Source organism: Pogoniulus pusillus, chromosome 41 (genome assembly GCF_015220805.1).
Source record: "Pogoniulus pusillus isolate bPogPus1 chromosome 41, bPogPus1.pri, whole genome shotgun sequence".
NCBI lineage: Eukaryota > Metazoa > Chordata > Aves > Piciformes > Lybiidae > Pogoniulus > Pogoniulus pusillus.
In genome coordinates this window covers 5,520,566-5,546,425 of record NC_087304.1, presented here as the reverse complement: position 1 = coordinate 5,546,425, position 25,860 = coordinate 5,520,566, and the positions used below count along the sequence as shown (strand labels likewise).

General features: G+C 51.5%; 1 protein-coding gene across 3 annotated transcripts in view; it reads left to right on the top strand.

Annotated features, from left to right (window-relative positions):
- Positions 1 to 25,860, top strand: part of CELF5 (CUGBP Elav-like family member 5) — a 50,438-nt gene that overhangs the window by 19,400 nt on the left and 5,178 nt on the right. Inside the window, exons 3-8 of one of the 3 annotated variants that reach the window (XM_064175080.1) lie at positions 6,398 to 6,449; positions 13,195 to 13,323; positions 14,248 to 14,327; positions 15,267 to 15,413; positions 24,365 to 24,509; positions 25,608 to 25,754. In XM_064175080.1, coding sequence (XP_064031150.1) covers positions 6,398 to 6,449; positions 13,195 to 13,323; positions 14,248 to 14,327; positions 15,267 to 15,413; positions 24,365 to 24,509; positions 25,608 to 25,754 — 700 coding nt within the window. The remainder of the gene's footprint in view (positions 1 to 6,397; positions 6,450 to 13,194; positions 13,324 to 14,247; positions 14,328 to 15,266; positions 15,414 to 24,364; positions 24,510 to 25,607; positions 25,755 to 25,860) is intronic. The other 2 variants (XM_064175081.1, XM_064175082.1) reach the window with 2 other exon arrangements.

The window sequence follows — 25,860 nt, the reverse complement described above, 5'->3', positions numbered from 1 at the left end:
ACTTTGAAAGCTGAGGAAGTGAGAGCTAAAGGTCACTGCTCCTCGCTGGAGAATGTGGCTTCCAGACTGCTGAGATGACAGCTCATGCTGGGCAGCAGTGTAAGTGCAGGCAGTGAGTTCACCTCCAGAAGGGCTTTTTTTGGGGTATGGTGAGGAAAATGGGGTGAGAAATGGTGAAAGCAACAGCAAATCTTCCTCTGGCTTTAGCAGAGCTGGGAATCGTGCTTGGATCCTCGATCCCAAGAGGGCTGCAAGGGTCGGGGAGCAAGGTGGAATCCCAGACAGAGCAACTCTGGCTCCCCACTTCTCTCTACTGGCCAGATGCTGGGGGGATGTAATCTAAGCATTCCCCAGCAAAGCCTCTCACCCACCCCTCCCTCTGCCCTGGAAGCCTCCAGGCTCCTCTGGGTTGCAGTGACTCCTACCACTGCTATCTCCTCACTGCAGCCCGAGGGCTCTGCAGGAGCTGTGGTTGCTGTGCTTTGGATGATCTAACAGTCTGGTGGTCAGTGCAGCTTGGTGCCCCATCAGGCTCACCAGCTGCTGCCCAGCAGTGGTGCCAAAGCAAGCAAGCTGACAAAGGCTGGCGAGGAGAGGGATGCAGGGAGAGAAACATCACCTGTGGGAGCAGCAGGCTGCGGGGGGGGGAAGCGTAGCTGCGTTTGGGAAGGGAAGGTGAGCATCCAGCCAGGAGGGCAAATGAGAGGGAGAAGCTAAAGGAGGAGGAGGGGCACTGGGAGCTTTGCCCCCTCCCTTGTGCTGCCCATCTGGTGTCCATTGCTCTGTGTGTGTGGCTCCAGAAGGTTTCTTGAGGGTGGTGTGTCAGGGAGCTGGCAGCTCTTAGTCTGTGTGTAGGAAGGGCTGTGAAGTGTGGGGGTGAGGGACTCAGGGTGGGGGACACTTGGCCTGTGGTGGCCTGACAGTGTATGCTAAGTATTAGTTAATGTCTTACTCTTTGGAAGTGAAGAAGAGGAATGCTCAGCTGAGCAATTTGGTGAGGAAAATAAAGCTCAGCTAGCAAGGCAGGTAGAGGCTCATGCATCATTCACTCAGGTTCTCCATGTCACAGGGTTGTGTTCTTGGGGGGTAAAGGCACAGATCTGCATCTGCACCTACTTGGAACTTAAGGGAGGCACATCCTGAGCCCTGGATGTGGGGCCCAGCTGGGCATCTGCTCTGCACTGGTGAGATTCCAGCTGCAGTACTGCATCCAGTTCTGGAGCCCCTGGCACAAGAGGGCTATGGATGTGCTGGAAGGTGCCCAGAGAAGGGCCAAGAGGATGAGCAGAGGGGTGGAGCTGCTCTGCTGGGAGGAGAGACAGAGGCAGTTGGGGCTGTGCAGGCTGGAGAGGAGAAGGCTCCCAGGTGACCTTCTTGTGGCCTTGCAGTACCTGTATAGGGCTACAAAAAAGCTGGGGAGGGACTTTCTGGGCACTCAGGGAGTGGCAGGACTGGGGGGGATGGAGCAAAGCTGGAGGTGGGGAGATTCAGCCTGGATGTTAGGGAGAAGTTGTTGAGCATGAGAATGGGGAGAGGCTGGAATAGGTTGCCCAGGGAGGTGGTTGAGGCCCCATGGCTGGAGGTGTTTGAGGCCAGGCTGGCTGAGGCTGTGTGCAGCCTGCTCTAGGGTAGGGTGTCCCTGGGCATGGCAGGGGGCTTGGCACTGCCTGCTCCTTGTGGTCCCTTCCAACTCTGATTCCATGATTCCATCTACAAATACATCTCCCTTAGAACCAGAGCTGTTCTCTGATTGCTGTGCAGCTTGAGCTGAGCTCTGGAGCCAGAGGAACTTCTGTGTCCAGAGCCTGCTGTGCCACGCCAGAAGCAAGTCCTGCTTGCTGTTGTGGTACTCTCTCTCTTCCTCAAATGGAAGGGGGAAATCTTGACCACCCTTCGGGCATGTCGAGTTGCTGTAGGCAGACAGAGCTCCTTGAGACCTGCATGCAAAGCTTAGGGCCTCACAAGGGACACTTCTCACACCTTGCAGCCTATGCTGATGAGTTCAAGCAGCTGTGGGCTCCTTACACTTCCAGGTCCAGGCCTCTGCTCCAGCGACCTTTGGTGTTTTGTTCATCCTTGGTGGCATCGTGGGGCTTAGGCAGACTGAAGTGGCAGTGCCCTGCCCGTGGAAGCCCCTGGGTGTCTGCTGCTCTGCAGGGAGGACCACACCTCCCTCAGCTGCCAGCCCTCCCGTTTGAGCGAGCAGCAGGCAGAGAATCTTCCTCTTCTCCGAGCCTCATCATCTGGACAGATTCCTTGTGCCTTCTTTCCTGCTCCTTGCCCACATCTCGCAGAGCAGATGCGGAGCAGCCCTGCCTTGCGTGGGTGGCTCTCAAAGTCACCGGAGCTGGCAAGGTCCCTGGAAATGGGCAGCCCTCGTCTGAGCGCTCCTCCTGCCGTTGGCGGAGGGGGGAGCCTGCCTGTGCCCTGCCGCGGTGCCGGCTCAGGTAGGCAAGGGAGAAGGCTCTGGCACAGCTGTGGGTGCCCACATGCGCGATCGCGCCCCGGGCAGCGCCCCCCTGCCTGCTGTCGCTGCAGCCAGACAGCGCTGCCAGACTCGCACCGGCGCTGCCCCACGTCACTGCTGCCATCACTGCTGGCACCGCTCCCGACGGCCCTGTCTTGCGGGCATCCTGCCACGGCCCTGCTGTGGGCATGTGGCCCTGCTGTGTGTGTGGCCCTCTGGGGTGTCCTCTCCTCGGGTGGGCAGGGTCCTAGGGCCAGCCGTGGTACCCGGCCCAGGGGCTGGCCCTGCAGCGCACACCCTTGGCTGCATCGCGGTCGCTGGGATGGGGAGGAGAGGAAAGGGGTGGACAGATGGGTAGAGGGGGGCCCCCTCCCCAGAGATCATATCAAAATGTCTCTTTTGTGCAAAGCAAAGGGAATGCCCCCAAGAGCTGGTTTCCATGGCAACCACAAATGTCAGGTTCCGTGTGGTGAATAACCGTTTCCATGACAACTCCTCCTTTACCCTAGGTGCTGGGAACTGGAGTGACAGCCCGGTTGGGGGAGGGGACAGGGAGATGTCCTCAGGTACTTAACCCCCTCCCTCGCCTCCCCCCCATCCTTTTGCAACTCCTTGCCCCAAGCCTTCGGCCCCAGCATCCTTGGGTGGGTCCGTGCTCACGTGGGGGTGTGATGCTCTTGGCTTCCACAGCATCCCTTCCTCCCTCCCTTCCCCCCATATGGATTTGCTCCTCGTAGAAACCGAGATCCGAGTCTGTCCCTCCAGCTCCCTCCCCATCTGTTTAGCTTAATCCTGGGTTTGCATCCTGAGCAGAAACAAAGCTATTTCTCAGTGCTGTGGGAGCAGTGGGGAGTGAGGGGCCAGCTGCCCCTCTTGGCTCCACACTGAGCCCTCTCTTCCCGAGCACACATCTGGGCTGCCTGCCCTCTCCCACCCAGCCTGCTGCCCAAACACCCCCAGCCTCAGCAGGCACAGGCAGATTGCCAGGGGCTGTGAGCAGCGATAGGAGCCACAGCCTCTCGCTGAGGCAGTTGGAAGCTTTCTGGAGCCGTTTCTGGCTGCATCTTTCCGAGCCCCTGCCCCCCACCCTGGCTCATGGGCTGAAAGAGATGCCTGGTCCTTGGCAGCTCCTCGGGGAAGCAGCAGCCCGGGGGCTGAGGAGTGCCAGTGCTGCACATGCTGGGGCCACATGGCAGCACAGTGTGTCCTTAGGAGCTCTGCAACCCCACGCAGCTGGGCAGGAGTGGGAGAGGGACCCTCTGCCTTTTCCCTCTCCCCTGAATGACACAGCAAGTCCTGGGAGCTGGTACTGCTGCCTGCTGAGGTGCAGCATGGCAGCAGCTTGGCCTTCCTTTGGGGAGCTGCCAGCCCATCCCTGGCTCTGCCAAGCAGCCCCATGTCGGTCCTTGAGGCATGGAGGGTATGGCATGGGGCTGCTCCTGGCTTCTGCTCCTCCTGCCACCAGTCTCTAGTAACCAGCTCCCAGCCCCCAGCTGCCACAAGCACTCTGCTGTGCCCTGCAGGCAGGCTGCAGCAGTGGTGTGCTGTGCCACGGCAGCCTTCTGCCTGCCATCTCTGTCCAGTGCACTGCACAGATACTGTAGGAGTCTGCTCCAGCTGTTGTCTCTCTGGGCTCTACCTCTGCTTTCTGGCCAGTCTGGCTCAGCCACCACTTGGAGACTGACAGCAGGTCCATGTTTTCCATGCTGCTGAGACCCCACCTGGAGTCCTGCATCCAGTTCTGGAGCCCCTGGGACAAGAGGGCTGTGGAGATGCTGGAGAGTGTCCAGAGCAGGGCCAGGAGGATGCTCAGAGGCTGCAGCAGCTCTGCTGTGAGCACAGACTGAAAGAGTTGGGGCTGTGCAGGCTGGAGCAGAGGAGGCTTCCAGGTGACCTTCTTGTGGCCTTCCAGGATCTGAAGGGGGCTCCAAAAAAGCTGGGGAGGGACTTTTTAGGCTGTCAGAGAGTGGCAGGAGTGGGGGGAATGGAGCAAAGGTGGAGGTGGGGAGAGTGAGGCTGGAGGTGAGGAGGAAGTTGTTGAGCAGGAGAGTGGTGAGAGCCTGGCAGGGGTTGCCCAGGGAGGTGGTCGAGGCCCCATGGCTGGAGGTGTTTGAGGCCAGGCTGGCTGAGGCTGTGTGCAGCCTGCTCTAGGGTAGGGTGTCCCTGGCCATGGCAGGGAGGTTGGCACTGCCTGCTCCTTGTGCTCCCTTCCAACCCTGCCTGATTCTCTGATTCTACTTTCATGTCTTGCTTCCACTCTCAGCTTTGCTGGTCCTGCTCTTTTTTTCTGGGGGTGTTTCCTAGGGCAAGGGGCAGACTCTGCCTGGGCCTGCAGCTTGTGTGCAGGTCCTGCCTGCAGAGCTCTGCGTGGGTTTTGTGATGCATGACAGTGACTGAAGTCACTCTCAGCCTCTGGGAGTGACGCTGAGAGACGTGGAGGGAGCTGCGCTGTGAGTGTGCAGCTCTGCCTCGTACACTGCTCCTAGCAGCTGGGTCCTGCTCACCTGGGAAGGAGGCTGCAGCTTGGCCCTGCCTTCCTGGGCAGCAGAGGTCACCACCAGGCCTTGCACTTCTTTTCAAGTGGGTTGCAGCTGAGGGTTGCTTAATGCAGCAGCTCTGGGCTGGCAGAAGTGATTCTCTGTCTTACCTGGGAAGTCTTCTGAGCTCCTGAGCCAAGCTACCACTCAGGCTTGTGGCTCTTGGCTGGTTATTGCTGGTGACACCAATGGGTGTAAGAGAAGTAAACAGCTCTTGTCCACACCCAGCTGAGAGGAGTTCTGTTGCTTTCAGCTTGAGCATTGCCTCTGTGGACAGATGTTGCTGCAGAGCAGCTCTGTCCTTCCTTTAGACCTGCTCTGTTGCACTGAGCTCTGCCTGTGTGAGGGCTGGGGAAGGGGAAGCAACATCCCTGCTTGCTGTGCTGCTCCTAGCCATGCTCAGAGGCCATCTGCCCTCCCTCCTGTAAGGAAGGTCAGTGGCTCAGTTAGGTGAGGTTACTGTCACCTGAGGAACAAGTGATTTACCTAGAATCATAGAACCAAGCAGGCTGGAAGAGAGCTCCAAGCTCACCCAGCACAACCTAGCACCCAGCCCTGGCCAATCAACCAGACCATGGCACTAAGTGCCCCAGCCAGGCTTGGCTGCAACACCTCCAGCCACGGCCACTCCACCACCTCCCTGGGCAGCCCATTCCAATGCCAATCACTCTCTCTGCCAGGAACTTCCTCCTAACATCCAGACTAGACCTGCCCTGCCACAGCTTGAAGCTGTGTCCCCTTCTTCTGTTGCTGGCTGCCTGGCAGCAGAGCCCAACCCCACCTGGCTACAGCCTCCCTGCAGGCAGCTGCAGGCAGCAATGAGCTCTGCCCTGAGCCTCCTCTGCTGCAGGCTGCACCCCCCCAGCTCCCTCAGCCTCTCCTCACAGAGCTCTGCTCCAGGCCCCTCCCCAGCCTTGCTGCCCTTCTCCAAACACCTTCCAGCACCTGAGGGTAGTGGAACACTGGAACAGGTTCCTCAGGGAGGTGGCTGAGTCCCCATCCCTGGAGATATTCAAGGTGAGGCTGGACAAGTCTCTGGGCAACCTGATCTAGTTGAGGATGTCCCTGCTGACCTGCAGAGAGGCTTGCAGTGGGTGAGCTTTGGAAGTCCCTTCCTACCCAAACCATTCTATGATTCTATGTCTGCAAAGATCCCATTCTGTGCTTCTGTGCTGCACAACCACCCTGGAGGTGTTCAGGACCAGCCTAAACCCCCTGCGCTCTCTTCTCCCCGGGCTCCTGCTCGCCATCACAATGTCTTGGCTTCTTTTCTGTCTCCCTCCTGCTCTGCTCAGCAGGCAGACAGAGGGGTGCCCTGGTGCCACTGCTGCCAGCACGGTGTGCCAGGCAGATGGGCCAAGCTCTAACCCTCTGCATTTCTCTTCCCTTGCAGATGGCTCGCCCGATCCAGGTGAAACCTGCCGACAGCGAGAGCCGTGGAGGTAGTTGTCATCTCTCCTTGCTTCTCCTTGGGGGGGACTTTGGGCTATGTGAAAGGGAGACACACAAAGCCAAGAGATGGGGGTCTTGATCTGGCCTGCATCTCCCTCCCCTGCCTGGCAGGTAGGGGCAGGATGAGAGGTGAGAGGTAGGTTTGGATGGAGAGCCCTTGGGGTCGGCATAGCAGGCAGCTGAGAGCACTTCAAGTGCTAAAGGCATTGCTGTGGTTGCCCACTCTGCTCTTGCCCAGCCCTTAGAGGGTCTTATTGGCCTGCCAGGGTCTGTATATGCCACTTGGATGGTTCCTGTTATCCTGCCAGGGTCTGAGTCTGCCTCATAGAGGGTCTCTATTGGCCCAGCAGGGTCTGTGTGTGCCCCTGGAGGGTTCCTATTAGCCCAGCAGGGTCTGAGTGTGCCCTTGGAGGGTTCCATTAGTCCAGCAGGGTCTGTGTGTGCCCTTGGAGAGTCCCATTGGCCCAGCAGGGTCTGTGTGTGCCCCAGCAGGTCACTGGAGCAGGCTGGCACTTTGGTGTATGGCACCAAGGGTCCTGGGGGGTGCAAGCAGCTGGGAAGAGCTTTCTGCATTCTCAACACCTGCCCCAGCCCAGTGAGAGGCAGATGCCTGCAGCAGCTCTGCCTTCCTAACCTGTTCAGCTTGCAGCATGAAGCTTCTGTCTGCAGCCCTCTGCCTCCCCCAGCCCTGTTGCGCTCTCAGCCCCTCGACAGCCTCCATCGCCCTGCCAGGGCCTGAGAGCTGCTGCAGAGAGGAGCAGGTGGTGGGAAACTGTCTGAAGAGGAAGGATGCTGAGTCCAGGCCTGAGATGGAGGTGCTGTCAGCCTGCAGGGGATCAGCTGGGTGAGAGCTGTGTGTGCTGAGTACTTCAGAGAGGGAGGATGGGGGAAGAGGAGAGATCTGTGATCATTGAATGGGTAGCTCACAGCAGCTCAGATGCCTCCTCCAGGTGGAGAAGCTTTGCAGCTCCAGCCTTTTCCAAAGCCATCAGCCCATTGAGGCTGCTTTCCCTTCTCTTCCCTGTGCATTTCTCTGCCTCTCCATTCTTTCCTCTGCCTCTCCATGCCTTGTGCTGCCCCTGGAAGGAGTTCAGTAGCGAGGAGTGGGGGGGAAGGAATTCATGCCAGGGCTGCTCTGCTGGGCAGCAGATCCTGCCTGCCCTCTTTAGATTTGGGAGCCTTTTGTTTGGCTCAGAGGTCACTTCCAAACAGTTTGTAGTTGCTTTTAATAATAATGGTAAATAATATTAATAAGAATAGGAGTGCCTGCATTAGGGATTTATCAAGGGAACAGCTGCAGGCATCAGTGAGCCTTTGCCCTGCCTTATCCTTGAGGGGGAACCTCTTTTATCCTCCCCAGGGACTCCACATCTCTCACACTAAGCAACCTGCACCAGAACCTCTCTCTTGGGCTGAGAGATGCTCATTTTTGCTGCCCCTGGAAGGAATTTAGTAGTGAGGAGAACTTTTACTGAGTTCTGGGGGATTTGAGGGCTCACATCTGACTTTTACTGAGTTCTAGACAGTTTTGAGGGCTCTCATCTCACTCTGACTCAGTTCTGGGGTGGTTTTGAGGGCTCACATCTGACTTCTACTGAGTTCTTCAGGGGTTTAAGGGCTCACACTTGACTTTTACTGAGTTCTGGGGGTTTTGAGGGGTCTCATCCGACTTTTACTGAGTTGTGGGGGGATCTGGGGGCTCACACCTGACTCTTACTGAGTTCTGGGAGGGTTATCCCAGAGAATCTCAGACCTGCCACCTAGAGACCAAGCCCTGTGGCTTCAGCGTCCTCCTCTAGGGGCTTTGTCTAAACCATATTTGGCTGAATTCATCTCCCCTCACTTCAGCCCTTGGGTTCAGGGCTGAGTTTCAGGTCTTTCTGCACGTTGCAGGCAGTGCCTTCAGGGTGCTTGGCTCTCAGCAGTGGTGCTAGGAGAGGTTGAGCTTTCCTTTAGAGGTGCCTGCAGTGCAGAGGAAGGGAGAGGACTGCTCCCAGACACCTCATGGCTTCAGAGGTACATCAAATGGCTTCGGTTGGAAGGGACCTTATAAAGATCATCCAGTTCCAACCTCAGGGACAGCTCCCACTAGCACACAGGTCCCTCAGAGCCTTATCCAACCCTGGCCTTGAACACTTCCAGGCAGGGGACAGCCACAGCCTCCTTGGGCAGCCTGTTCCAGTCTCTCCCCACCCACACCAGAAAGAATTTCTTCTTAATCTCCACTCTCCCTCTCCCAGCTCCAAGCCATTCTCCTCATCCTGTCACTGCCAGCCCTTGTCAAAAGTCCCTCCCCAGCAATCCTGTAGCCCCTCTTCAGGTACTGAAAAGCTGCTCTAAGCTGTCCCTGGAGCCTTCTCTTCTCCAGGTTGAGCAGCCTCAACTCCCTCAGCCTATCCTGATAGCAGAGGTGCTCCAACTGGCTCACAAAACCATTCCAGGTACAGACTGGCAGATCCCAGGCACCCCCAGGCTGGATGCCACAGGCCTGCCATGCCCAGCTGATGCCCCTGCAGGAAGCCCTCTCACAGAGGGCAGTGAAAGCAGAGGAGACAGTTCAGGCTCTGCCCACTGCAGCTTTGTTTTCTTCGCAGTTTGTGTTTCTTTGGTGAGTGCAACTCCAGCTGAGCTCATTGGCAGGTGTGGGAAGAGCCTTTCCTTCTAGCAAGAGCCCCACAGTGACAGGAGGTAAAAGAAAGATTTGGGGCAGGGCAGGACTGCCTGGATTAGGAATTTATCAAGGGAACAGCTGCAGGCATCAGTGAGGCTTTGCTGTGCATTATCCTTGAAGGGGAACCTCTTTCATCCTCCCCAGGGACTCCACATCTCTCACATTAAGCAACCCTGCACCAGAACCTGTCTCTTGGCCTGAGAGCTGCTCATTTCTGTGCCCAAGGGGCAGTTCTGGCCAAGCCTTGCAGGGGCTGTGGGGGCTCAGTGGCTTCCCTAGTGAAAAGATGCTGTCTGCACGGGTTCAGAGGGGGACCTGCGACCCTGGTGCAGGCTTTGTCAGCTCTTTCCTCCTTTCCCTCACGCCTCTGTGAGCTTGGGAGTGCCAGAAGGAGAAGGAGCAAGGGGGCAGAGGAGCTTGTCTGTGCTTCTTGGGAGACCTGGAGCAGTGTGCTGCACTGATGTGATATGACAGCCAGCCCAAGCCCATTAGCACTGCCTTAGAGACGAGGAAGCTCTCTGCATACCCAAGGAGATTTGATGCGCCCTGTCCACAGCCAACTGCTCCAGCAGGCTTCCTCCCTCTCCCTCATCCCTGCTGCTGACAGCTGTTGGCCAGATGACCTAGATCCACTGGGTTTAAAGAGGAGCAGTGTCCAGTGTGCTCTTCTCTCTCTGCTGGCTGATGCAGTCAGCTTTAACCCCTTGCTTGTTCCTGCGGTGTCTCCATCAGCAGCTTGTGCTGCGTTGGCCTTGCTGCTGCTGCTGCCTGGGTGACTGACTGTGCCCAGAGCACGTTTCCATGGGAACTCAACAGCCAGAGATCAGAGACAATTTTCCTGGTTGCTGGACAGCATGGGAAATTGCCAATCAGAGGGTGAAAAACAAGAGCTGGAGAGAAAAGGAAGGAAAAATGGCAGAAGGAGGTTGAGCTGTTGCAAGAGTAGAGGGAGAGAAGATCTCCCAGCCCTGCAGGGAGTCCCTGCTGGGGATTCAGAGGAGCACAGCAGTGGCAGGAGGAAGCTCAGGTGACTTGGGGACAGGCTGCTTGAGGAGTGGTGACAGCAGGCATCAGGTGAAAGGGCTTGGGGAGAGATGAGGCAGCTCAGCATTTCATAGGATCATGGAATCAGTCAGGGTTGGAAGGGACCAGCCCAACCTAGCACCCAGCCCTGGCCAAGCACCAGACCATGGCACTCAGTGCCCCAGCCAGGCTTGGCTGCAACACCTCCAGCCACAGCCACTCCACCACCTCCCTGGGCAGCCCATTCCAGTGCCAATCACTCTCTCTGCCAGGAACTTCCTCCTCACATCCAGCCTCAACCTGCCCTGCCACAGCTTGAGGCTGTGTCCCCTTCTTCTGTGAGCAGAGCCCAACCCCACCTGGCTACAGCCTCCCTGCAGGCAGCTGCAGGCAGCAATGAGCTCTGCCCTGAGCCTCCTCTGCTGCAGGCTGCACCCCCCCAGCTCCCTCAGCCTCTCCTCACAGGGCTCTGCTCCAGGCTCCTCCCCAGCCTTGCTGCCCTTCTCCAAACACCTTCCAGCACCTCAACATCTCTCTGCAATTCAGCAGCCCACAACTGGACACAGCACTCCAGGGGTGGCCTGAGCAGTGCTGAGCACAGGGGCACAAGAACCTCCCTTGTCCTGCTGCCCACACTGCTCCTGAGCCAGCCCAGGCTGCCATTGGCTCTGCTGCCCACCTGGGCACTGCTGCCTCCTCTGCAGCTCCTCTCTGCCAGCACCCCCAGCTCACTCTCTGCCTGCCTGCTCTCAGCCACTCTGGCCCCAGCCTGCAGTGCTGCTTGGGGTTGTTGTGGCCAAAGTGCAGAACCTGCCCTTGGCCTTGTTCAGTCTCATCCCCTTGGCCTCTGCCCACCCATCCAGCCTGGCCAGGTCCCTCTGCAGGGCTCTGCTACCCTCCAACAGCTCCACAGCTGCTCCTAACTTCTGTGCCCCTACTAAATCTGCATCCTGTGCTCTGCACCTGAGGAGGCACTGGTGGATCTCTGTGTCTCCTGTTATGAAACAGCTCAAGCTGCTGGGAGCTGTCACTGAGTTAACATAGATAACAAATTCCCACAGCTGTAGTTATCCAGGGAATCATGAAAATGGGCAAGTCTGGGAGCGTGGCCTTGGGCACAATTTCAGCCCTGCCCAGTGATAAAAGTCAGGAGTACACAGCCTTGGTTGCAGCACTTTTAACCCTTTGCCTGTGGTGCCAGCCCTGCATGTATGCCAAGTGCCCAGTGGGCAGCTGAGCCTGCAGGAGCTTATGCTTGGGCTCTGGAGGGTGCTGCAGCCATGCCAGGGGCTGCCTGTGGTGTCTGGGTGGTGGAAGGGCTCATTTGTCTGCACAGCCCTCTCAGGAATGTTGTTCCTGGAGGCACCTGCTGGGGCTGGGCCAATGTGCAAACATGTTCCTGTGCCTGCCTGAGCCTCTCTGCTCCTCCCTTCGTGCTGTGGAAGTGCATCTGCCTCTCTGCGAGGGGCCCTGGCACACCTGGGTGCTCCCTGCCTGCCTTCCCAGCTGTGTGTGTGGGGAGCAGCAGAGGGCAGGCAGACTCCTTGCTTTCCTGGGTGGGAAGCATCTCAACAGGAGCAAGGAAGGGGCTGAGGGAGCTTTGTGGGCAGTGTGCCATGGCCCCCACTCCTGCTCTGCTGTTAGAGCTCCAAGACCTGCTGTTTTTCAGGCCCCTGCACTCTCAGACAGCAGCTTCCTTGCTGTTAGCCCTGACCTGCCTCACCTGCCAGTGGCTGTGTTTGAAGCCAGTCCCTCTGATCCCCTTGCTGACAACAAGGGATCCTCTCTCCCTGCTCCTCCCGAGCCACAGCCTGGGAGATTTCCCTCCTGTGGGTAGCGTGGGGCAGTGGGGGAGGGTTGACTTCTGCAGCTGGCACAACTGCCTGCTTGCACAAGTGGAGATTGGGCTGGCAGGAGGCTGAGGGCTTCGAGCTGTGCTATTTTAATAGCTGCTCACAGCAATCTGTGGAGGATGCTGCTGCAGCCACTGCTGTGTTTGTGCTTGGCTGGGTGGCACAAGGCCGTGTGATGGGCCCCTGTGGGGGACTGAGGAGGGCAGAGGATTGGCACTCTGCACCTTGCTTCCCACCTCCATGCTTGGCCAGCCCTACAAAAGCATAATCTTCACTTCTGCTTGCTGCTGGAGGAGCCCAGAAGGATCCTGACCTCAAAGTCATAGAATCAACCAGGTTGGAAGAATCATAGAATGGACCAGAATCAGCCAGCCCAACCTGTCCTCCAGCCCTGGCCAATCCCCAGACCATGGCACTCAGTGCCCCAGCCAGGCTTGGCTTCAACACCTCCAGGCACAGCAACTCCCCCACCTCCCTGGGCAGCCCATTCCAGTGCCAGTCACTCTCTCTGGGAAGTCCCAGATGTGTTCCCAGCCTGCCACCAGTGTGACACAGGTACAAAAAGCCCTTCTTGGGGAGGGGGGCAGTAGGGACCATGGAGCTGTTTGTTGGCCCTCAGCTGGCTGACCCTATGGTGAGGCCAGCTGGGACCCAGGATGCTGGGGTCTGTTCCAGGCCTTAGAGGGCAGCTTGGTAGACATACTGGTTAAACTGGAGTAGAGAAGGGCAGACAGCAGCTGTAGAAACAATGGCTGGGACAGAAGGAAAACAAGAACCAGAAGCTGAGAGTCCTGGAATTGATTCATGCTGCTTGGATTTGTCTGCTCTGTGTCCTAAGGTACCTCCAGGACCTTCATACCCTGCCCAACGAGGGTGCAGCTGCCCAGGCAGTTCTTGCCACCGTTTGTGTTGGAGGGTCCCAAGGAAAGGACTAAGGAATAGAAGAAAATGACTAATTTATTCTTTGTTAAGTCCTTTGGGGAAAGGGAGGCCAGGAACAGCCACAGAAACCTTTGCAGCTATGAAGAGCTTGAGAGGACCTTGGAAGCATTTCAACCAGCAGCAAATCCTTTCCATGCCGGGCAGGTTTTCAAGCAGTGGGGCTGGGGCTGTGTGCTTTAAGTGTCCTGTTCCTCCTGCTTTGGACTGTTAAGCCTCATAGAAGGTTGATGTCTCTGTGTTTGCCCCTAGGGGACAGGAAGCTCTTTGTGGGCATGTTGAATAAGCAGCAGTCTGAGGATGATGTGCTTCGGCTCTTCGAACCTTTTGGGGTCATTGATGAATGTACCGTGCTGCGTGGACCTGATGGCAACAGCAAAGGTCTGAACCCCTCTGCCTCTTGTGCCCTTTCTCCCTGCTCTCTAGTGGGGGGGGAGGGGGGTACTTATTTCCCCCCACCCCAGCTTTCAGGTGAACCCATAGCAGCGCCGGGCAGAGAGGGAGCAGGGCAGGGGGAAGGTGGGCAGGGAGCGAGGTGAAAGGAGGACAAGCAGAGCACCACGAGGAGGTGAATCCTAGAATCAGGCAGGGTTGGGAGGGAGCACAAGGAGCAGGCAGTGCCAACCCCCCTGCCATGCCCAGGGACACCCTACCCTAGAGCAGGCTGCACACAGCCTCAGCCAGCCTGGCCTCAAACACCTCCAGCCATGGGGCCTCAACCACCTCCCTGGGCAACCCCTGCCAGGCTCTCACCACTCTCCTGCTCAACAACTTCCTCCTCACCTCCAGCCTCACTCTCCCCACCTCCAGCTCTGCTCCATTCCCCCCACTCCTGCCACTCCCTCACAGCCTCAAAAGTCCCTCCCCAGCTTTTTTGTAGCCCCCTTCAGATGCTGGAAGGCCACAAGAAGGTCACCTGGGAGCCTTCTCTTCTGCAGATGAGCTCTCAGGGTTGTTGGTGTGAGCCTCCTGACTCACCCTAGCTCTGCATTCTGAAGTGTTTGGACCCCCCCTCCCCAGTTAGGAGTGCATGGAGAGCTTGGGGCAGAGGTAAGCAGGAGCAAGGGTGGAGGTGGTGACATCATCTGTAGAGTGCAGCAAGGAGGCAACAATTTGAGCCCCTTCCTGCTTTGCAGGGTCATTTTCCCCCAGGACAGAGGCCTTTGGCTGAGTTATCCCTTTCTGGTTCCCTGCTTTCCTGGGGTGGCTTTGCTTTGCCCTGCTGGAGGTGCAGATGCTGCGAGGGGCCCTTGGGCAGCGCTGCTGTCACTGCAGCCTGCTCTGCTCTTCCTGTCCCCTCTGCAGGCTGTGCCTTTGTCAAGTTCTCCTCTCACACGGAGGCTCAGGCAGCGATCCATGCGCTCCACGGCAGCCAGACCATGCCCGTGAGTATGAGGCCAGGCTTCCACCCTCCTCCTGCTCCTCTTCCCAGCACCCTCCTGCAGGTGCTCCCTGTCCCAGCCCAGGACAGGTTCAGCTGCAGCTTCCAGCTCCTGCGGGGGTGGCTGGGGAGGATGTGTGTGGGCACATCTGTGCTGTCGTCTCTGGGAGCCATCCTGTCTCCTGGGCTGCTGTGTGCATCTCTGGCTGTCCAGGCTGGTGGTGACAGCACTTGCAGCTAGAGAGGCTAAAGGACAGAGACCCGAGGGCAAGACCAGGACGTTTGTCTTGGAGACAGCTGCCTGGGCTGGTTCAGAAGGAGGCAGGAGGGCAGCTAACGATTCAGCAACGTGAGCAGGCAGGAGCACACTCCCCAGCTTCTCCTGCAGGCAGTAGAGGAGGCCTCTGGGGCAGGCCAGGCATGGATGGGAATGCTTTGTGTGGCATCAGCTGTGCCTTCTTGTGCCAAGTGGAGCTGCAGTTGTGATCTCATCTCTCACAATCTCCAACCTGGATTCTGGGGTGCCTCGTGGGCACTGCTGCAGCCCAGGCTGTTCCCAGCTGCCAGGAGCTGCTCTGCCTGTCCAGCCACGCTCAGTGGTGGTGGGAAGATGGTGCTGGTGGCTGACAATGTGTCCTGGGTGTCCCTGGCTGCACCATCACCCGCTGAAAGCAGCTGCTTGGGCACCCAGGCAAGGTGCCAGGGGTGGGAGAGCAAAAGGGGTTGGGTGGTCTGACGGATGGGGAAGAGCACAGCCCAGCTTCCAGGCAGCTCCTGTGCCCTCTCATGCCACTGTTTACTCTTTTGCTCCTCTTCCCAACTCCTCTCTGCTGCCTGTTCTGCCCCCATCCCACCTTGCCTCGCCTGACTGCTGACTCTGCGGCTGTCCCACGGCCTCTCCTCCCCCCTGCCTCCTCTCTCTGTCTCCTCTCTCCGTGCCTAGGGTGCCTCCTCCAGTCTAGTGGTGAAGTTTGCTGACACAGATAAGGAGAGGACCCTGCGGCGTATGCAGCAAATGGTGGGGCAGCTGGGGATTTTCACTCCATCTCTCACCTTGCCGTTCAGCCCATACAGCGCCTATGCGCAGGCTGTGAGTATCCCGCGGCGGGGGGTGGGGGCTGGGAGACCACAAGTGGCTCCCCCGGAACAAATGCCTGGAAGCTTTGCCAGCGCCTGGGCTTGGTTGTTTTTTCCTGGCTTCAGTTTTCTCCGATCCGTGGCCCCAACCTCTGCTGGAAGGAGGTGAACAAAAGGAGAGAGCTCTGGAGCCTTGTGGCAGCCAGGGTGGGTTTGGCTGAGGTGGGGTAGAGTCAGAGAAGCAGGCAGGGTTGGAAGGGAGCACAAGGAGCAGGCAGTGCCAAGCCCCCTGCCATGCCCAGGGACACCCTACCCTAGAGCAGGCTGCACACAGCCTCAGCCAGCCTGGCCTCAAACACCTCCAGCCATGGGGCCTCAACCACCTCCCTGGGCAACCCCTGCCAGGCTCTCACCACTCTCATCCTCCTCACCTCCAGCCTGACTCTCCCCACCTCCAGCTTTGCTCCATCCCCCCCAGTCCTGGCACTCCCTGAGTGCCCAAAAAGTCCCTCCCCAGCTTTTTTGGAGCCCCCTTCAGATGCTGGCAGGCCACAAGTAGGTCCCCTAGGAGCCTCCTCTGCTCCAGCCTGCACAGCCCCAACCCTTTCAGTCTGTGCTCACAGGAGAGGACAGACTGCCACAGACTGGCACAGGTGGAGCATGACCCCACAGTGTCTTTCTGTCTCGTTCTGAGGACAGCTCTGAGCTGTGAGCCCTGGGTGATGCCTGCCAGACAAAGCCTAGGTTCATAGCTTAATAAAATGGGTTGGGTTTGGAAGGGACCTTAGAAAGCTCATCCAGTGCCAACCCCTCTGCAGGGACACCTCCCACCAGCCCGTCCAGCCTGGCCTTGAACACCTCCAGGGAGGAGGCATCCACAACCCTCCCTGGGCAGCCTGTTCCAGTGCCTCCCCATCCTCACTGTCAAGAATTCCTTCCTAATCTCCAGTCTAAACCTGCCCTCCTCAAGCTTCAATCCATTCCCTCTCATTGGCAGCCTGCCAATGTGTGCACTCTTCCTCTGGGTCGATGGCACCAATGTGTGTCTGCTTTTGGAGCACCAGGAGAGCCCTGGGCCCAGGTTCCTGTGTTTAGAGCTCTGCTGACACTCTCAGGAGGGTGCTAATCCTCCCAGTGCTGTCCTTGGCTCTCAGGGTTTGTTCTCTTGGCTGGGGTTTGGAGGATGCTGGAGAAGGGAGCAGAGGGTGAGAGGTGTTTTGGCTGTCTGACCTCTAGCTCTAGCTGTGCTTTGCATCTTAGGACCTTGCTGCCTTGGAGGGGTGGTAGTGATTGCCATTTGTTGTTGGGTTTGTTTGAGCTAGGTCCCAAACTCCCCAGGTCCTTGATCAGCTGTGGTGGAGCAGCTCTGGGGGCTTTTCTGGTGCAGGTCACTTTCAGATCTCTGTTACCCTGAGTATAAAGCTTGTGGGAGGAGGCTCAGTACTCAAGGCATGAGGGATGCTTGTGTCAGACAACTCAGAAGCAGATATTGTTACTGAAAGTAAGCCCCCAGGGGAGGAATCACAGAAACAGCCAGGTTGGCAGAGAGCTCCAGGCTCAGCCAGCACAACCTAGCACCCAGCCCTGCCCAAGAAACCAGACCATGGCACTCAGTGCCCCAGCCAGGCTTGGCTTCAACACCTCCAGCCACGGCCACTCCACCACCTCCCTGGGCAGCCCATTCCAATGCCAATCACTCTCTCTGCCAGGAACTTCCTCCTCACATCCAGCCTCAACCTGCCCTGCCACAGCTTGAGTCTGTTCCCCCTTCTTCTGTTGCTGGCTGCCTGGCAGCAGAGCCCAACCCCACCTGGCTACAGCCTCCCTGCAGGCAGCTGCAGGCAGCAATGAGCTCTGCCCTGAGCCTCCTCTGCTGCAGGCTAAACATCCCAAAGGAAGGAACACAGATAAACCTCTTCTCATATATGTGGACGTCTCTTCCATCTCTGGCTTCAGTGGGGTCTCCTCTCCACCTACATGACAGAGAAGGATCCAGTTCTCAGCTGCTGGCTGTTTCCTCTCAGAGAGTCCCCAGAACCTGCCAAATGCCACAGCATCAGTTGGGTCAGAAGAGACCTTTAAGATCATTGAGTCCAACCCCTAACCCAGCACTGCCAGCTCCCCACTAAACCTGTCCCTCAGCACCACATCCACACAGCTTTTAAACACCCCCAAGGATAGAGACTCCTGTCCAGGGCAGCCTGTCCCAGGGCTCAACAACCCTTTCAGGGGAGAAATATTTCCTAATGCCCAACTTAACCCCCCCCTGGTACAAAGTGAGGCCATTTAAGTGTATGGCAAGACCATGGAGCAGCAAAAGGAAGGAGGCAATGCCTGAGGCTCCATAGCTCTGGGGAATTTTGGGGAACCAGGGGCAGGTTATACCCAGCACAAATGGTTTGATTCCTCTTGTGCAGTGAGGACAGCTGTGGCATTCCAACCACCAAGGCTTCCAGCAGAAGAGGTGTTTGGAAGGCAGAACTGCTTTTTGACCAAGCACCACTCTCTCTTGCCAGGACAAAGCTTTGCTGTTCAGCCCTCTGAGCCATGAGCCAGCTCTGCCTGAGGTCTAAGCCTGTGGCTTAGCTCAGCTGTGTGTCAGCTCTGAGGTGATCATTCTGGTGTAGCTTCTACTGATGCTGCTAACTTGGGTCTGGTGTGGTGGAGGAGGCAGGAATGGACCCCACAGTGAGGCTATGATGGTAGTGAGTGCTTTAGGAGCTTTATGGCCCAGGATATGTAGGGAAGGAGAGCAGCAAGACCTTCTGGACTCAATCTTTATGTGCCCTTCAGTCTTCAGAACCTCTTGCTGCTGACAAGAAGCCAGCAAGGCCTGGGCTGTGCTCCTTGGGGTTCAGCTGTGTCTGTGATTTTGCTGCTTTGTCTCTGATTCTTCGCTCCCCTTCCTGCCCTGTGACTTTAACTTGGCTTTCCTCTTGACTCAAGGCTCAGCCTGTCTCCCACTCTTCCAGCTTTCTTTTTTTCTTCCTTTTCCTTTCCACTGCTTTGGGTTCTCTCAGTCTTTCTGAGGCACCATCCTCAGACCTGCTTGTTTCTTCTCTTGTGTCACCCCAGCCTGTAGTCACCTTTCTCCTGCAGGAGAGATCCAAGCCACTTGTTCTGCAGTGTCGGAGGGAGAAGGTATCAGCCCTTTGCAATGCCCTCTGTGGAAGTGGGGGCAGAAGGAAGGGATTTCCTTGCTGAGTCTCTTGGCAGCACCACCAAATGTCCTGGCATGGGCAGCTCTGGGGAGCTGAAGCCTCTGGGAAGCTGCTGAAGGAACTCCCAACCTATTTCATGCTTGCACGGTGCAGGGCTTGGAGTAGTAAATGCTGCACCCAAGGTTACTGACAAGCCCAGGAGATGCATTCTGGCTGTGGTTGGAGTAGACTGAGAGGAAGGAGTGCAGCTGGGGTGAGCTGGTGCACCACAGGCACTGGCTCTTACGTTGACAATTCAATGCCCTAACAACTTCCTCTCAGAATCAGAATTAATCAGGTTGGAAAAGACCTTCAAGATCATCGAGTCCAACCTAACCCCTTCTAATTAACTAACCCCTGGCACCATGTGCCTCATCCAGCCTCCTCTTAAACACCTCCAGGGATGGGGATTCCACCACCTCTCCCTTATCCCCATGGGATTTTGCTGCCTCGCCAAACCCAAAGCAGTCCCCAGAGCACTTAGGAAGAGGGAAAGTAGAGCCTGGGTTGTTTGGGCTTGCTTTTGTTGTTTGGGCTTGCTTTTGTTGTTTGGGCTTTTGTTGTTTGCTGCTGTTGTTTGCTTTTTAGGATTACTTTTTCTTTCAGTTGGCTGTAATGCATTAATTGCATCTCCCTTTAAGAACTGTCTCAGATTATACATGAAATAATCACAAACTGCTTTAGATCTGCAAGGACTCTGATCTAGAGCAATACACCAGATATTAAAAGCAGGCAAACAGCTGATTGAGGCTGCATGGGGAACAAAAAAAATCTCATCTGGGAAACAGGACTAAGCAGCTGGAAGCAGTTTAGATCAGTGCTTAAACCAGGGTTTGATCCCAGGTGCCTCTTCTGCAAGTGAAAAGTGAATATTTCCTGCATTTCAGCTCGTTCAACAGGTTGAATTCAGTGGTTGGTTTGAATGGAATTGGGAAACTGGCTGGGAGCTGAAAAAAACAATACCAGAAGCAATCAGTGCCAAAAGCAATACAAAAAGCAACCAATACAAAAAATAATCGATACAAGAAGCAATCAATACCAAAAGAAAGCAATACAAAAAGCAATCAAAAAAGCAATCAATACCAAAAGAAAGCAATACAAAAAGCAAGCAATACCAAAAGCAATCAATCAATCAAAAAAGCAATACTAAAAGCAAACAATCCAAAAAGCAATACCAAAAGGAATCAATCCCAAAAGCAATCAATCAAAAAAGCAATACCAAAAGCAATCATTACCAAAAGCAATCAATACCAAAAGCAATCAATCAAAAAAGCAATACCAAAAGCAATCAATACCAAAAGCAATCAAAAAAGCAATACTAAAAGGAATCAATCCCAAAAGTAATCAATACAAAAAGCAATACCAAAAGCAATCAATCCCAAAAGCAATCAATCAAAAAATCAATACCAAAAGCAATCAATAAAAAAAGCAATACCAAAAGCAATCATTACCAAAAGCAATCAATACCAAAAGCAATCAAAAAAGCAATACTAAAAGGAATCAATCCCAAAAGTAATCAATACAAAAAGCAATACCAAAAGCAATCAATACCAAAAGCAAGCAATCAAAAAATCAATACCAAAAGCAATCAATAAAAACAGCAATACCAAAAGCAATCATTACCAAAAGCAATCAATACCAAAAGCAATCAAAAAAGCAATACTAAAAGGAATCAATCCCAAAAGTAATCAATACAAAAAGCAATACCAAAAGCAATCAATACCAAAAGCAAGCAATCAAAAAATCAATACCAAAAGCAATCAATAAAAACAGCAATACCAAAAGCAATCATTACCAAAAGCAATCAATACCTAAAGCAATCAATCCAAAAAGCAATCAATACTAAAAGCAATCAATCAAAAAAACAATACCAAAAGCAATCAATACCAAAAGCAATCAATCCAAAAAGCAATCCCAAAAGCAACCAATACCAATAGAAAGCAATAGCAAAAGAAAGCAATCAAAAAAGCAATCCAGAAGGCAATCAATACCAAAAGCAATCAATACCAAAAGCAATCAATACCAAAAGCATCAATACCAAAAGCAATCCCAAAAGCAATCAATCCAAAAAGCAATCCCAAAAGCAATCAATACCAGTCAAAAATTAGTTTCAAATAATTAGTAAAAAATGATCCAAAAAAATCAATTAAAAGAATTTTAAAAGAGTAAAAAAGAAACAAAAAGAATCAATTAAAAAAACCCTTAAAAATACTCAGTAAAAAAAGACCAACTCATTAAAAAAAAAAGATCAAAAACTATTCAGTAAAAAATTGGTTTAAAATAATTAGTTAAAAACGATTACAAAAATCAACTAAAAAGAACTTAAAAAAATCAGTAAAAAAAAATCAGTAAAAAATGATCCCAAAAAATCCATAGAAATCATTTTGAAACTCAGTAGAAAAGATCAAAAAATAATCAATAAAAAAGAACTAAAAAAAATCAGTAAAAAAGAGCAAAAAAATCAATACAAATAATTTCAAAACTCAGTAGAAAAGATCAAAAAATAATCAATAAAAAAGAACTTTAAAAAAATTGGTAAAAAAGGATCCCAAAATTTCAATTAAAATAAATCTAAAATACTCAGTGGAAAAAAAAATCAAAAAAGAACTAAAAAAAAAATCAGTAAAAAATTCCAAAAGAATCAATAAAAATAATTTAAAAAATAATCAGTACAAAACAATTAAAAATTCATTTAAAAATAATTTTTAAATAATCAGTAAAAAAAATCAAAAAACCCAATCCACACAAAGTAATTAAAGAATAATCAGTAAAAAAACATCAAAAATATTCATTAAAAATAATTTAAACAATAATCCGTAAAAAAAATTCCAAAAAAATCCATAAAAATAATAACTTTTACAAAAATCAAAAATATGAATTAAAAATAATTTAAAAATCATCAGTAAAAAACGATCCCCCCCAAAAATCAATAAAGGTAATTAAAAAATAATCAGTAAAAAAGATGCAAAAAGAATCAATAAAAAAGTAACTAAAAAGTAATCAGTAAAAAAAAGGCAAAAATAATCAATAAAAAATAACTAGAAAATAATCAGTAAAAAAAGCAAAAAGAATCAATAAAAATTAACTAAAAATAATCATTAAAAAAAGGCAAAAAGGATCAATAAAAATTAACTAAAAAATAATCAGTAAATAAAAGGCAAAAAGAATCAATAAAAATTAACTAAAAAATAATCAATAAAAAAGCAAAAAGAATCAATAAAAATTAACTAAAAAATAATCAGTAAAAAAAAGCAAAAAGAATCAATAAATTAACTAAAAAATAATCAGTAAATAAAAGGCAAAAAGAATCAATAAAAATTAACTAAAAAAAATCAATAAAAAAGCAAAAAGAATCAATAAAAATTAACTAAAAAATAATCAGTAAAAAAAAGCAAAAAGGATCAATAAAAATTAACTAAAAATAATCAGTAAAAATAAGCAAAAATGATCAATAAAAATAACTAAAAAATAATCAATAAAAAAGGCAAAAAGAATGAATAAAAATTAACTAAAAAATAATCAATAAAAAGCAAAAAGAATTAACTATAAATAATCAGTAAAAACGATCAAAAAAACCCAATCAATATAAATAATTTAAAAATTCTCAGTAAAAAACGATCACAAAGAACCAATAAAAATTAATTTTCAAATAGTAAAAAAAAAAAGGCAACCAAAAAATATTCATTAAGAACTAAATCTAAAATAAGTTGGAAAAAAGTTTAAAATCATTTGTACAAAAATGGATTTTAAATAATCAGTTTGAAAAAAAACCACTTCCAAAAGAATCAATTAAAAATAGATTTTACATCATCCACGTAAAAAACCATCAAAAAGAATCCAGACAAAAATAATCCAAACCCCAATCAATAAAAAAAAGGTTTAATCACTTTTTTTTTGTCTATACAAAAGTACTTAAAAATTAGGAAAAAAATCAATAAAAATAATCAATCAATAAAATGATACAAAAACAATGCTAAAAATCAATTAAAAATCCATTTAAAAAATCGATTTAAAAATCGATTTAAGAATCAATTAAAAATCAATACAAAAATAATGCAAAAGCAATTCTAAAAATCAATTAAAAATCCACTTAAAAATCGATTTAAAAATCAAGTAAAAATCAATTTTAAAAATAAATTAAAAATCCATTTAAAAATCAATTTAAAAATCAATTAAAAATCTATTGTAAAAATCAATTTACAAATCAATTAAAAAATCAATTTTAAAAATCAAATTACAAATCAGTTAAAAATCAAATTGAGAATCAATTAAAAATCAATACAAAAATAATGCAAAAGCAATTCTAAAAATCAATTAAAAATCAATTTAAAAATCGATTTAAAAATAATTTAAAATCAATTTTAAAAATCAATTGAAAATCAATTTTAAAAATCAATTTAAAAATCAATTAAAAAATCAATTTAAAAAATCAATAGAAAAAAAATACCAAAAAATCAATACAAAAAAAATCAGTAAAAAAAAAAAACAAACAGGAAAACAATCAATAGAAAAAAACAATGCAAAAAAAAAATAGCAAAAATAATCAATAGAAAAAATCATCAATACAAAAAATCAATAAAAAAGAATCAATACAAAAAGAATCAATTAAAAAAATCAATTAAAAAAATTAACAAATCAACACAAAAGGAATAAAAAGTACAGAAAACCAATACAAAATCAATGCCGAAAAATCAATACCAAAATAATGAATACAAAAAAAAGAATAAAAAAAATGAATTACAAAATGAATTCAACAATCGATTAAAAAAATCAATGCAAAAAAACAATAAAAAAAATCAGTACCAAAAAAATCAATACCAAAATAATCAATACCAAAATAATCAATGCAAAAAAAAACAATACAAAAAAGAAATAAAAAATCGATACAAAAAATCAATTAAAAAATGAATTAAAAAATCGATACCAAAAAAATCAATTAAAAAATGAATTAAAAAATCGATTAAAAAAAACCCCAAAAAATCAATACCAAAAAATCAATTAAAAAAAGTATAAAAAAATCAAGCAAAAAAATCAATTAAAAAACAATAGAAAAAATAATCAATACCCAAAAAATCAATGCGAAAAAAAATCAATTAAAAAAAATTCAACATATCAATTAAAATAATCAACAGAAAAAAATAATCAATAGCAGAAGAAATCGATACAAAAACATCACTACCCCCCAAAAAAAATCCATAAATAATACCAAAAATAAAGGCAAAAATAATCAATGTTTTAATCGATTAAAATAAATCAATCAATGCCCAATAAATTCTAACCGGAGGCCAAAGGCAGTTGGATAAGGACCGCTCCAAAGAGCAGGAGCGAGCCCATCCCGCTGGAGCGGAGCTCCCCCGGGGCTGCCGGCAAGCGGATAAGGGCAGAGGGGAGTGCGGCGCTGCCCGACCGCGGCCCCGAGGCGATGCCCACCGAGGCTGGAGGGCAGGAAGCGTTGCCAGCCCTCCCCTGCCGTGTCCGTAGGGAGCTCCATCCCCGGCTGCGGGGCACCGGGCGCGGAGAGCGGCAGCCGGGCGGGGCGCAGGGCTCCCGAGGCCAGCGGCAAGGTCCCGGCCAGCAGCGGCAGGCTCCGTGTCCAGCGGCGGCAGCTGGCGACCCCCAGCGGCGGCCGCGGGATATGGCGGGGCCGCGGCTGCGGGCCCTGCCCGGGCTGCTCTACGCAGCCTCCCCGAGCCCCGCCTACGTCGGCGGAGGAGCCTCCGTCTGCGCCGTGCGGGGACCCTGACTGCCCGGTCCTGCTTTGCAGCTGATGCAGCAGCAGACGACGGTCCTGTCCGCCTCCCACGGCAGTTACCTGAGCCCGGGCGTCGCCTTTTCGCCGTGCCACATCCAGCAGATCGGCGCCGTCAGTCTCAACGGGCTGCCAGCCGCTCCCATTGCACCAGCATCAGGTGAGGCGCAGCAGGTCCTTCGCCACCCACGGAGCTCCGGCACTCGGCGCGGGGCTCACACAGCTAAAACGTTTCCCGTAGCCCTGCAGGCTCAGCATCAGGCTACTCTCCTCCGACCCTGCAGCCCCTGCCCAGTGCTGTCCACATCCCTGCAAACCTCCCTGCACCCTTACGGCTCCTCTTGCCCTGCTGCTGTTCCTCGCTGCTGCAGTTTCCCTCTTTGATGCTGTAAAGAAGGACAAAGTCCCCAGGTGCTTCGCTGTCGCCGTCCCGCTGTGCCACCGCCGTGCTTGAACAGGGCTGTGTGGTGCCAGGTGCTGCACAGCCTGGGTTGAAAATACTCAGTCCCAAAGCTCTGACAGCAGCCAGCAGCAGCAGTGCCGCACACACTGCTCGCTGCTGCTGCTGCCTCTAATGTTGCGACAGCTCCAGCAGTGTCTGTCACCTGCTTGTGCCAGCTGGGAAAGGTAATGGCCTCATCCACAGCGGTCTTGCCAGGCAGATGGACAGAGGGACCACGAGCTTTGCGGGGCCTTAGGATCCTAGAATCAGTCAGGGTTGGAAAGGACCACAAGGAGCAGCCAGTTCCAACCCCCCCTGCCATGCCCAGGGACACCTCACACTAGAGCAGGCTGCTCACAGCCTCATCCAGCCTGGCCTTAAACACCTCCAGGGATGAAGCTTCCACCTCCTCTTTGGGCAACCCCTGCCAGGCTCTCACCACCCTCATGCTCAACAACTTCTTCCTAACCTCCAGGCTGAATCTCCTCATTTCCAGTTTTGTTCCATTCACCCCCAGTCCCCTGACAGCCCAAAAAGTCCCTCCCCAGCTTTCTTGTAGCCCCATTCAGATACTGAAAGGCCACAAGAAGGTCACCTGGGAGCCTCTTCTTCTCCAGCCTGCACAGCCCCAACTCTTTCAGTCTCTCCTCCCAGCAGAGCAGCTCCAGCCCTCTGCTCATCCTCATGGCCCTGCTCTGGACACCTTCCAGCACCTCCACATCCCTCTTCTGCCAGGGGCTCCAGCACTGGGCGCAGCACTGCAGGTGGGGTCTCACCTTGGCTCTCATGGGCTGTCCTTCTCTTGCTCTGCTGCAGGGCTACACTCGCCGCCTCTCCTGGGGACAGCAGCCATGCCAGGGCTGGTGGCACCCATTTCAAATGGCTTCACTGGAGTGGTACCATTCCCAAATGGGCATCCCACCTTGGAAACAGTTTACACCAACGGCCTTGTGCCATACTCAGGTACGGAGAGCAGGAAAGAGGAAACCTCTGGCGAGCTCAGGCAGTGCAGTTAGCTTTGTTGGTTTTTTTTCCCCTAGATTCCCTCCTCTGCCACTTTTTCTCTCCC